Source organism: Leptodactylus fuscus, chromosome 6, assembly GCF_031893055.1.
Source record: "Leptodactylus fuscus isolate aLepFus1 chromosome 6, aLepFus1.hap2, whole genome shotgun sequence".
NCBI lineage: Eukaryota > Metazoa > Chordata > Amphibia > Anura > Leptodactylidae > Leptodactylus > Leptodactylus fuscus.
The window spans coordinates 136683913-136695928 of record NC_134270.1 but is presented as its reverse complement, the minus strand read 5'-3'; the positions used below and the strand labels follow the sequence as shown (position 1 = coordinate 136695928).

Sequence of the window (12016 nt, the reverse complement as noted above, 5' to 3'; positions counted from 1 at the left end):
ACTATAAGCACAACTGGATGGTTGAAAACCGGAAAATTTGTCTTCTCAGGATTTAGTACTAAGCACACGAGTTTCTGAATCCATTTTACCTTGTGTTATAAGTTAAGGTTGTAGTTGGCAGTATGGTAGTAACATGGAGAATCTTATCTTGACAAGCACCCTGTGATCCAAAACACTGTAGCTAACAAAATGTCAACTAAGTATAAGATGCTTCACCATCTCTTTTATTAGGTCTTTATCTACTGTAGAATGGATTTCACTTCTATGTTACAGATTAAAGATCTGATAATTCTCTGGAATTACAATGAACCAAACAAGAGTGACAGAATTCTATCTTTTGGGTTTTGGAAACCTTCACAGCTTCAGAATTGTGCTCTTCTTACTTTTCTTGATCATCTTTCTTTTTACAGTAATGGGAAACCTTCTTATCACCATCCTAGTTTCCACCAATGTCCATCTCCAGTCTCCCATGTATTATTTCCTTTGCCATCTTTCTGCTACTGACCTTGTGACTTCTACTAACATTGTTCCCAACATGCTCAGGGCCATTTTACTAGGGGAGAATATTATGACTTATCTTGGTTGCATGACCCAGTTTTACTTCTTCACTTGTACAATGATTTTGGAATGTTTTCTTCTTGCGGTGATGTCCTATGATCGATACTTGGCCATCTGCAACCCTCTAAGGTATTTTAGTATCATGGACTTCAAGCACCAGATCTGTCTTTCAGTATGGCCATGGTTGGCGGGACCTACTCTTAATCTTATAGGAGTCTTGCCAGTTTCAAACTTTGATTTTTGCCTTGACAATATCATTGACCATTTCTACTGTGACCTTTTTCCTCTCCAGAAGCTTTCTTGTTCGGACACTTCTATTGTAGAACTGGAAGCATTTTTGCTTTCGATACCAATATTTATGTTTCCATGTGGCTTGGTCATTGTAACCTATGTGTACATCTTCCTCACCATATATAAGATACCGTCTACAACTGGCAAACAGAAAACCTTTTCTACCTGCAGTTCTCATCTTATTGTTGTGGGGACATTTTATGGGACAATCACAGCGAAATACATGATCCCATCAAAAGAACATTCAATGCTCATATATAAGATTATTTCCTTACTGCACACTGTATTTACTCCTCTGTTTAACCCTATAATATATAGTCTCAGAAACAAGGACATAAAGATGGCACTTAAAAAGTTATTCAACAATATGTAGAACTTTTATTTCATTCTAATATTTTTAATGTAATAGATTCTGAGGTGATATAGTAGGCTAAGTATATTCTACTTTTTGTTAACGTAGTTCAGTATCCATATGTCATCCGTGATTTTTACTGACCCATACATTGAAATGAATGGCCTGAATCACAAATACAGACAGGTATAAGACCTGTGACTGGAGTATAAGACCTGATGTAACAACAGAATAGTGACTTCAGCTCTGGAGGTGACTGGAGTATAAGACATGATGTACAACAGAATAGTGACTGCATATATACTCCAGTCACATCCAGAGCTGCAGTCACTATTCTGCTGTTACATCATGTCTTATACTCCAGTCACCTCTAGAACTGCAGTCACTATTCTGCTGTTACATTATGTCTTATATGTAGTCACATAGTTCACAGTCTCATATGACCCAGATATTAAATCCACTATTCGTATAAATTGGAGGTCATCTGATTTAGCCAGCCAATTACTTTTTCCAATTTTTTTTCAATGCCTCCGTTGTTGTAGTTCCTGTCCCACCTCCCCTGTGCAGTTATTGGTGCAAAAAAAGCGCCAGGGAAGGTGGGAGGGGAATCAATTTTTTTGTGAGTTTGCCACCTGGTGTTCAACTGGAATCGAACATCTCGAACAGCCTGATATCCGATCGAACATGTACTTGATTGAACGCTGTTCACTGATCTCTACTCCATAGTACCTGGGGAGGCGGATTATTGGGTGATATCCTCTAACGCCTCGTTCAATCCTTTTGGAGTCAGACAGTCAAATTTATATATCCAGAATATTTCTTTACTTTTAAGTGCTTCAAACCTGTTATGGCAATGGGGTGGAATGAAGTCGATAGGAGTGACCTTGAATCCAACAAATTGACTGTTGTGGTACTTCGCCGTGTGTCAGGAGACATTATGCTTGAGATAACCATTAACCACGTTAGAAGGGTGCTTGTTCAAGTGGCATCTTGGTACGACCGATATACTGTAACCCACAGGGGCATTCCAAAAGGTAAACTATAAATGATGAAGAACAGGTAAGATTGGTTGGGATAGAAAAAGATTCCTTGGTATTCTTGCTGGTGACCTTATCAACCCCATGAAAAATGGATCAAAAATGGGGCCTCAAGGTTCTCGGGCAAAACAAGCTCCAGTGAAATCGAGTACCTTGATCTTGTACTAATGGGCAATGACCTTAGCATTAGTACACGAACATACTTGAAGGAAGTCGACAGTAACGATGTCCTCGACTACCAAAGCTGCCATCTGAGGAAATGGAAACAAAATGTCCAGTTTGGACAATACAAATGTATCAGACACAATTGTACACAAGCTTCTGTTTATAAGCAACAAAGCGCCATTCTGACCCGCAGGTTCCAAGAAAAGAGGTATCCCAATGCCATCATTGCAGCGGCCCAGCAGAAAGCTGCCGGTCTTACCAAACAGGAGTGTCTGCTTCCTCATCCAAATACTATTCAGGAGGACTACAAATGTAATTTCTTGACCACCTATAATGGCACCCATCAGGCTATCAGATCTATAGTCAAGAAACACTGGCCTATCCTATTGAATGATCCCCACCTACAAAAATCTCTGCCTACAAGACCGAGACTTACCTTTAGGAGGGCAAGAACACTCAAAAGCCTGGTAGCACCAAGTAGGCTCAGACGTAATCAGGTATCATTAGAGATGAGCGAACACTGTTCGATTGAATACATATTCGATCGAATATCAGGTTTTCGAGGTATTCAATTCCAATCGAATACCACGAGGCAAATGCAGTAAAAATTTGTATCCCCTCCCACCTTCCCTGGCGCGTTTTTTGCACCAATAACTGCGCAGGGGAGGTGGAAACTACGACAACAGAGGCATCGAAAAGTAATCAGAAAAAGGAATTGGCGGCCGAAATCAGATTACCTCCAATTTAGACGAATGGTCAATTTAACATTCGATTAATTTGTGTCACGTGCGTGTCCATGTCCAGACCCAGAATCTGGACTGCAGACTGCACCACTAAGGGAACAGGGCAGGGAAACTTTCCCTGACGCTACGGCGGCTAGCTAGGCCCTGCCTGTGGGTGGTGGTCAGCTGTTCCCAAACTAGCCTTGGCCCCGACAACTCCTGGCTCTCTAACACGAAGGCCTAGCCGACAGATAGGGCGAGAGCTACAAGAGAGTTAGGGACTGGGGATACTAAGGTGGTGACCCCTACAGAAACCAAGGTGCAGCTGCAGACAAAACAAACAGGGTGGGATGTGCTGGACAACAGACACGCAGCACAACACAATACGCAACAAGAGAATGAGGAGAGGGACAGTGGAAAGGTGATGAAAGGGTTAACACAGGACTGGGGCAAAACAAACTGGAACCCAAACTTCACAAACAACAAGATTATGACAGGCAAACAGAACTGAAGGACAGGGTAGAGTTGAAGTGTGGAGGAACAAACCAGACTCACACACATGGCAACACTCACACTACTTCCTAGTCAGTTATAATACCACCAAAACAATCCTCCTCTCTGAGCCACGAATTCTAGGTGGTAACCACGAAAACCAGCAACTAGTGAAGCCAGCCCTCCTCCTAATAAAGGCCCCCAAATCGTCCCATAGAATAATGACAATAACCAACACCTGAGGTTCGCTCCAGAGAACCTCAAGCATACTCTGAAGGCAAATACCAAATGCACAAACAGAATGGACTAATGGCAAGGAAACCACCCGAAGACCACAGAACACCGGATCAAACCCCCCAGAAAAATACACAATTTTATTACCAGAATTCAGCTCGTGACAATTTGGGACTGTGAACTATGTGACTGTGAGACAGGGATAGATGTACAGGCAGGGTTAGCTAGGGACTACCTTTATTTAGGGGGGAATGTTACTCACCAAGCTCTTTGGGGTTCTATCTGGTCGGGATCCCTGTCAGCTTGCGATGTGCGCAAGCTGACTTTTTCCCATAGAATTGCATTGACCAGCGTTGATTGGCCGAATGCCATACAGAGTACAGCTGAACCCTGCTGCACACTCAGCTCTGCTGCATTAGACTGCTACATCGGACACTGCTACATTGGCCAGCACTGCTACATCAGGCCATGCGCTCAGCTAGGCTACTCCGGAGATGCAGCCAAGCAGAGAGCACGCCCAGCACTGCTACATCGAAGATAAAGCAAAGCTGGCCGTTGGCTGAGCTCGGCTACTCCAGAGTAGCCAAGCTGAGCGCATGGCCCAATGTAGCAGTGCTGGCCGATGTAGCAGTGTCCGATGTAGCAGAGCTGAGTGTGCAGCAGGGTTCAGCTGAACCTGCTGCACACTCAGCTCTGCTGCATCAGACTGCTACATCAGCCAGCACTGCTACATTGGGCCATGCGCTCAGCTGAGCTACTCCGGAGATGCAGCCAAGCAGAGCGCACGCCCAGCACTGCTACATCGGAGATGAAGCAGAGCTGGCCGTTGGCTGAGTTCGGCTACTCTGGAGTATCCAAGCTGAGCGCACGGCCTGATGTAGCAGTGCTGGCCGATGTAGCAGTGTCCGCAGTAGCAGAGCTGATTGTGCAGCAGGCTTCAGCTGAACCTGCTGCACACTCAGCTCTGCTGCATCGGACTGCTACATTGGACACTGCTACATCAGGCAGCACTGCTACATCGGGCCGTGCGCTCAGCTGGGCTACTCCGGAGATATAGCCAAGCAGCGCGCACGCCCAGCACTGCTACATCGGAGATGAAGCAGAGCAGGCAGTTGACTGAGCTCGGCTACTCCGGAGTAGCCAAGCTGAGCACACGGCCCGATGTAGCAGTGCTGGCTGATGTAGCAGTGTCTGATGTAGCAGGCTGAGTGTCCTTTTGAGGGGGCTGGCCCATTTATTCAGTTGTCCTGACGTCTCCTGGACGTACCTTTCAGCTGCTGCCCTGCTATTTCTGTGGTATACCCCAGAGGTAGTTGTCTCCCACACAACCGTACCAGGTGAGCAAACACCTTTTGCTCACCTTTCCCATTGACTTCTATGGGTGCCGGCATATGCGCGCTCCCCATTGAAATCAATGGGAGGCTTTTTTACCTATTGCTTTCAATGTGATATGCATGTACATAATTCCTTGAGGGGTGTAGTTTTCAAAATGTGGTCACTTTTGGGGGTTCCCATTGTACTAGTTTTTTAGGGGCTCTGCAATTACAATATGGCACCAGAAAACTATTCCAGCAAAATCTGTTCTCTGAAAGCCCAATAGCGCTCTTTCCATTCTGAGTCCCACCATGTACCCATACAGCAGATTACAACCACATATAGAGTTTTCTCTGTTCATGAAAAATTGTGTAAAAACTTTGGTGTTTTTTTTATTTTTAAACCCTTTGTAGAAATGAAAAATTTAAGGCTAAATAGACAGTTTATTGGAAAAAAAGTAATTTTTCATTTGGGCCCTTTTCACGTAAACAGCCACATATGGTAATACAATCTGTGACATAGCTTTGAGGTCAAAATGCTCACCATACCCCTTGATAAATTCCTTCCTTGAGGGGTATAGTTTTCAAAATTGGGTCACTTTTTAGGGGTTTCAATTATACTGATAGTTTAGGGGCTCTGCAAATATGACATGGCACCTAAAAACTATTCCAGCAAAATCTACCCTCCAAAAATCCAAAAGTGCTCTTTCCATTCTAAGCCCTACCTTGTACCTATATAGCAGTTTATGATCATATTGCTGTGTTCAGGAGAAATTCTGTATGAACTTTGGAACGTTTGAACTTTTTCTCCTTTACCCTCTTGTAAAAATGAAATTTTTTTTTTGGCTAAATTGACAGTTTATTGGGTAAAAGGAATTTTTCACTTTCATGTCCCAATGTTATTGAAATCTGTAAAACAGCTTTGGTGTCAAAATACTCACTATACCCCTTAATATGTTCTGTGAAGAGTGTAGTTTCCAAAATGGTGACTTTTTGATAGTTTCTGTTGTACTGGTGTTTTATCACCTCTGCAAATGCCACAAGGCACCTGAATAGTATTCCTGGAAAATCTGCACTCCAAAAGCCAAGCCATTCACTCTATGTGTGGGAGAAATTGTGTAACAAACTGTGAGATACATTTCCTCCTTCAACTTCTTGTGAATGTTCACTTTAGGAATAAATGAATATATTACGGAAAAAAATGAAATGTCAAAATTTCACCCCCATATTATTTTCAGTACATTGAAATACTTAAAGGGTTAAAAATATGTCTCAAATGCTGTTTAGAATTATTTGAGGGATGCAAGTTGGAGAATGGGGTGATTTATGGGGGCTTTATAATATAAACGCCTTTATGTTCCTCTCGTCGAAAATAATTTAAAGGACAATTAAAAGATGATATCAATATAAGGCAGGGGGGACATGTTAGATAATACTTATTAATGTATTTGGGTGGTATGACTATCTGTCTGAAAAGCAGAGCTTTTCACATTTTGAAAATTGCGATTTTTTTTTCCATATTTCCATCAAGTTTCCTATTTTGGTAAATACAAAAATATTTATCATTTTTCAGGTGTGTGGAGACTTATACAGCCATAGTTGCTCCACTGCAAGGGAAAATGGGAAGAATATGCAAATCTGTCTCACATGTTGCAGTGGAGCAGTCTCCACTGAAGGTGGTCTCTCCCTAAGGAGTGACATTATCCCCATAATCTGGTCTCTCAGCCTCTCACTTCTACCAAATCAGTTCTCTCTAGGCTGCGCTGATGAAGTCCAACCAGACAGAAACGGTGCCGTCCGTAACTGAGAAATTGATTTGGTTATAACCCCGCATTATGCAGTAAAGACTTCTGGGAAAGTCGGGCATGATGTTCAGGGTGCTTCTCAATAGAGGGCAGCATAACAGAGGCACTGTCTCCTTGTTTACATCTTCGGAGACAGATTTGCATATTCTTCCCATGTTCCCTTGCAGTAGTGCAACTATGGCTGTATAAGTCTCCACATACCTGAAAAGGTGGTCTCTCCCTAAGGAATGACATTATCCCCATATACCTTATAGTACTACATTGGATGATAAGGGCCTTCCTATACCCCCACATGCCCAATTCATGCAGTTTCCCATACACTTTATGCATCTGATTGTGAAGGCTTTCCTTCATCATCACCATTAACAAACCAATTATCACTACCAAACCAAACCTGCTACTTCATCAGTGTAGTGCCAATTTCATATAGCAGAGGAAAGGGAGGTAAGCATTACTTGTCCCCTTTCCCGTTTTCTCTACCAACTACACCTGACCTTTCTCCTTCCCCCATCTTCCCTGGGAGGCAGTGCCAGGGAAGAAGTTGAAAATTTAAACAGGTTTTAAGAAGCTAAAAACTTTGACATCTGCAGCGCCTCCTTATAACTGGACACCCTTTGTACTGGACCTCTAGTGCACAGTGACAAATACAGCCCAGAGTTAGTCACTTGATGAGCCTTTTGTCTTTAAATACTAGCCCATGGTTTAAACCTATGTCAAAAATTAGAGTGGCACATTACAGTGGCCATGTTTTTTTGTCCACAGGACTGACCATGACATAAATGATGGTATAATATCATTATGTAACATGTATATATGTGACTGATGTTTGCACAAGTTGGCAGTAACAGTTTATCTATGAAAGTAAACTTAAAATTAATGTTGAATGAAGTAAACTGTCTCTCGTGTGTAATGAGAATAAATCTGTCCCTAGATATTTTGCCCAGCACACAGCAATGGAGAAAGTGTATAAAAGGAGAAGACTCTGATATATTGTGACGCTGCCACCTGACAGTCACACGGTAAGTACTGTACTGTACACCATTCTTTATACATCACTGGCTGCTGAAGAATATCTGTTCATGTAACATTATATCAGACTTGATATTGTGCATTGATTTTCTCTGTTTTCAAACCTGTGAACACTTTAGGAGAATTTTTTAAATTTGCATTTACTGTATTATGGGATAGCAAAAATATTTACATTAATTATTTATTAAACATGTTTTCTCCTACATTGCAGGATGCTCAGTCTCCTTCATGGTACAATCTGTCAGACATTGTATATTGTATATACAAGGGCCTGGTCTTTAACCATTATAAGATAGGATAAGATAATCCTTTAATAGTCCTACAATGGGGAAATTTCAGTGATACAGTTTCATAAATGGTACAGTAGTATATAACATGAGAGAAACACATACAAGCTCATGGCAGATAGAGAAATCCTAGGAATCATAGCAACTAAAAAGGAAAGAAACACAGACACACTGCAGGATCATTTAGTTCTCTGTGCGGGGCGATGTTAATAATACAGCCCGACCATGGTTGGAGGACACGAGGGATGGGGGTCATAGCATGTAGATATAACAGGCAGAAACGTTTTTGCAGAGGTGGGGGACATAGGCAGCTATCATGATAACATGTGGTAGTTCTTTGGTAGGTAGTGAGATCTCCTGCTCACAGCTGATAGTTCGGTATCTTGCATCAGCACTATTGTCCATTAACCACAAAAAAATGCCCAAAATGTCCTTCATCACAAGCCCTCCACTGACTTTCTTCTTACCACTGTGTTCTACTGCCCAAAGAAGTCTGAAGCCATCCAGGTATACATGGTGCTGCTCTCTTTCCAAGCTTCCATAAACTTATGGGGTAGGTGGGTGATGGTAGGCTCCCAAGCTGTAACAGAGTCCCACGTGTCTACAGTAAAAGAAAGAAATACCAGTCAGCTGTAGCATCTTCACACATCAGCAATAGACGCCAAAAATCATTTCCTTGAAAGAAGAAGTCCACACTTCCATGCAGGTTTCTCCTCCATGCCGCATGGTGTCCATGCTGTCCTTAGCTCCTGGGGGGATGGTAACAGGCACATGTGCAAACAGGAAAACTCCAGCTGATTCAGGTCTTGAGTCTTGTCCATGCTTAACAAAAGGAAAAATATACTCCACAGGATCTTCCATTCGATTTAAAGTTGCTAATTCATAGTGCTAGCTTGCTTGGTTAGAGGATTCTTGAAGATACAGACAAAAAGCGTGAAAAAGAAAGATAAAGGTTGCTCTCAGCTTGGAGCTCTGTATCAAGGCAGCCACTCAGTGCGGCATCATCTTGAATAGCAATGTGTGTTCTCCTAAATTCTCATCTAGCTGACATCTTTACTTCCAAGTAACATGACATTACATTAAAAAGCATGTCAGAGCAAACTTTTACATTTAGAACAATTAGAAATCTTTTCTGTACTATAAGAGAACTGATAGAATAATTTGATGTAAAAAAAAACTACCCTATTGAAGTCCACACGTAAAAAAAAGCAATTTGGAAAATATTTATTGGGGCTTTTTCCGCAGCCCCTTTCACTGAAAGTCCACAGATTTTTTTCTACAGACTTTCTGCTTCAATTCTACTTAGCGTTTCCATAGGTATAATTGACATGCTGCAGTTTCCAAAAATACAAAGGTTTTGGAAAACTCAGGATTTCCGCTACATGGATGGGATTCTCTAGAATCCACTTTGCAGTAACTGTAAGACACTGTGGTTTTTGCTGTGACATTTACACGTGGGGCCCCAGCCTTATACTGGTATTTTCAATAAATGAAGATTATTCGTTGTATAATAAAATGTTATAGAGTTCTCCGATGTATAAAACTGCTTACATTTTTATCAGTTGATGTATCTGCTTCATGTTCTTTTGTATGTACAAAAACTTATACTTGTTCCCTATAAGGATATATTTTGTTGCATTGGTCAAGGTCGATTTAAATTTCGACCACTTAAAGGGGTTGTCTGAGCCCGAACTTATTTTTCATATGGATGACCTATTCACGGGGTCCTTAGTACTTGAATAAGAGGGGTGCTACACCTGTTCCCCATTCACTGGAGGCTGCTGGAACATCATGTGATTAAGGTTGAGCCGATCTTGAAATTTCAGGATCATTTTTAAAATCTGATTTCCAACCATTTTCCATTCAAACCCGATCCTGATCCCAATTACGATCCCAGTGCAAGTCAATGGGATTTTTTTAATAATCAAAGATCGAGTTTTAAAAACGATCCTTTTCACTACACAGCATGTAGTCCAAAAATTGTTTAAATTTTTGGAATTCACGCTGTGTAGTGATTAAAAAAAATCCTCCCTGTTGTCCACTTACCTGCACAGATCTGCTGCCGCTCCTAGTTCTTCTTGGTCCGGTCCGGTCTGGTCTTGGTCTCTCCTTCACAGGCCTTCAGAGCGCTGCCACCTCCCTAGGCTAGTGTTAGAGATGATGGGAGTAGGTGGAGCTTGTTGTGGCTTAGGAGGGTGTGAGCGGGGAGACGTGAGTGCATCACTCACATCTACCCTCCCAGTACCCGCTGGGTTTATTTGATGTGATGCTGCTTCAAATTATAAGATAAGATAAGATAATCCTTTAATAGTCCCACAGTGGGGAAATTTCAGCATGTTACAGCAGCATAATAATACAGATACAGGATAATACACAGTAATATATTACAGACGTAGACACACATATGCTGAGAAGAGAAGATATACTAGGAGTCCATAGCAGCTAAGGAACAGAAGAAGAAAGAAAGAAGACTTCATAGTCATAATCATTAGTTCTCTGTACGGAGTGATCTTTGCTTGGTCTGATGTAGATTATACAGCCTGGTCGCGGTTGGAAGGAAGGACATACGATAGCGCTCCTTCTCAGACTTGGGGTGAAGCAGACGGTCACTTACAGTGCTGCCAAGTCCCATCAAGGTCCCATACATGGGGTGGGATTTGTTCTCCCGCATGGAGGTCACCAAAGACAGTATCCTTCTGTCACCCACCACCTGTACTGGGTCCAAGGGGCTCCCCTGGCCCTCCTGATCAGCCTGTCAAGTCTATTTCTGTCCTTGGTTGATATACTGCTCCCCCAGCAGGCCACACCGAAAAAATACAAGTACTGAGAGGAGGTGACACATTTCATATCTAAAATCTGTAAACCAAAGTTCCCCCTGATTTAAGCCCTTGTATAGTAGGGATTCTTCTATTACTTTTGAATTTATAAACTACTATTTGTGGCTCAAAATGTTATCACAAAAACTTAGCTCCTTGCACTTTACTGAACTGAGAAGCATTTTCTTAAAGGGGTTGTCTCTGGACAAGATCACTTTGGCTGCTCCTCTAGACACTGAATGATGAACATGGGGCTTCTAGCCTGGTTCCAAACACCCGATTTATGTGATTGGAACCAGTCCCAGGAGCAGGCATGACATATACAGCCCTATGAAAAAGTTTGGGCACCCCTATTAATCTTAATCATTTTTAGTTCTAAATATTTTGGTGTTTATAACAGCCATTTCAGTTTGATATATCTAATAACTGATGGACACAGTAATATTTCAGGATTGAAATGAGGTTTATTGTACTAACAGAAAATGTGCAATATGCATTAAACCAAAATTTGACCGGTGCAAAAGTATGGGCACCTCAACAGAAAAGTGACATTAATATTTAGTAGATCCTCCTTTTGCAAAGATAACAGCCTCTAGTCGCTTCCTGTAGCTTTTAATCAGTTCCTGGATCCTGGATAAAGGTATTTTGGACAAACAATTCAAGTTCAGTTAAGTTAGATGGTCGCCGAGCATGGATAGCCCGATTCAAATCATCCCACAAATGTTCAATGATATTCAGGTCTGGGGACTGGGATGGCCATTCCAGAACATTGTAATTGTTCCTCTGCATGAATGCCTGAGGATTTGGAGCGGTGTTTTGGATCATTGTCTTGCTGAAATATCCATCCCCGGCGTAACTTCAACTTCGTCACTGATTCTTGAACATTATTCTCAAGAATCTGCTGATACTGAGTGG

The 12016-nt window shown here is 42.0% G+C and overlaps 1 protein-coding gene across 1 annotated transcript; it reads left to right on the top strand.

Annotated features, from left to right (window-relative positions):
* Window positions 1-304: 304 nt before the first annotated feature.
* LOC142210069 (olfactory receptor 11L1-like) lies at window positions 305-1222 on the top strand. The gene has a single exon (XM_075279099.1). It carries the CDS (start codon window positions 305-307, stop codon window positions 1220-1222), a length of 918 nt encoding a protein of 305 aa, XP_075135200.1.
* Window positions 1223-12016: the final 10794 nt, after the last annotated feature.

What these genes read in the sequence shown, in the direction of transcription:
- LOC142210069 (XM_075279099.1), top strand. Translation starts at nt 305, where the DNA reads ATGAACCAAACAAGAGTGACAGAATTCTATCTTTTGGGTTTTGGAAAC.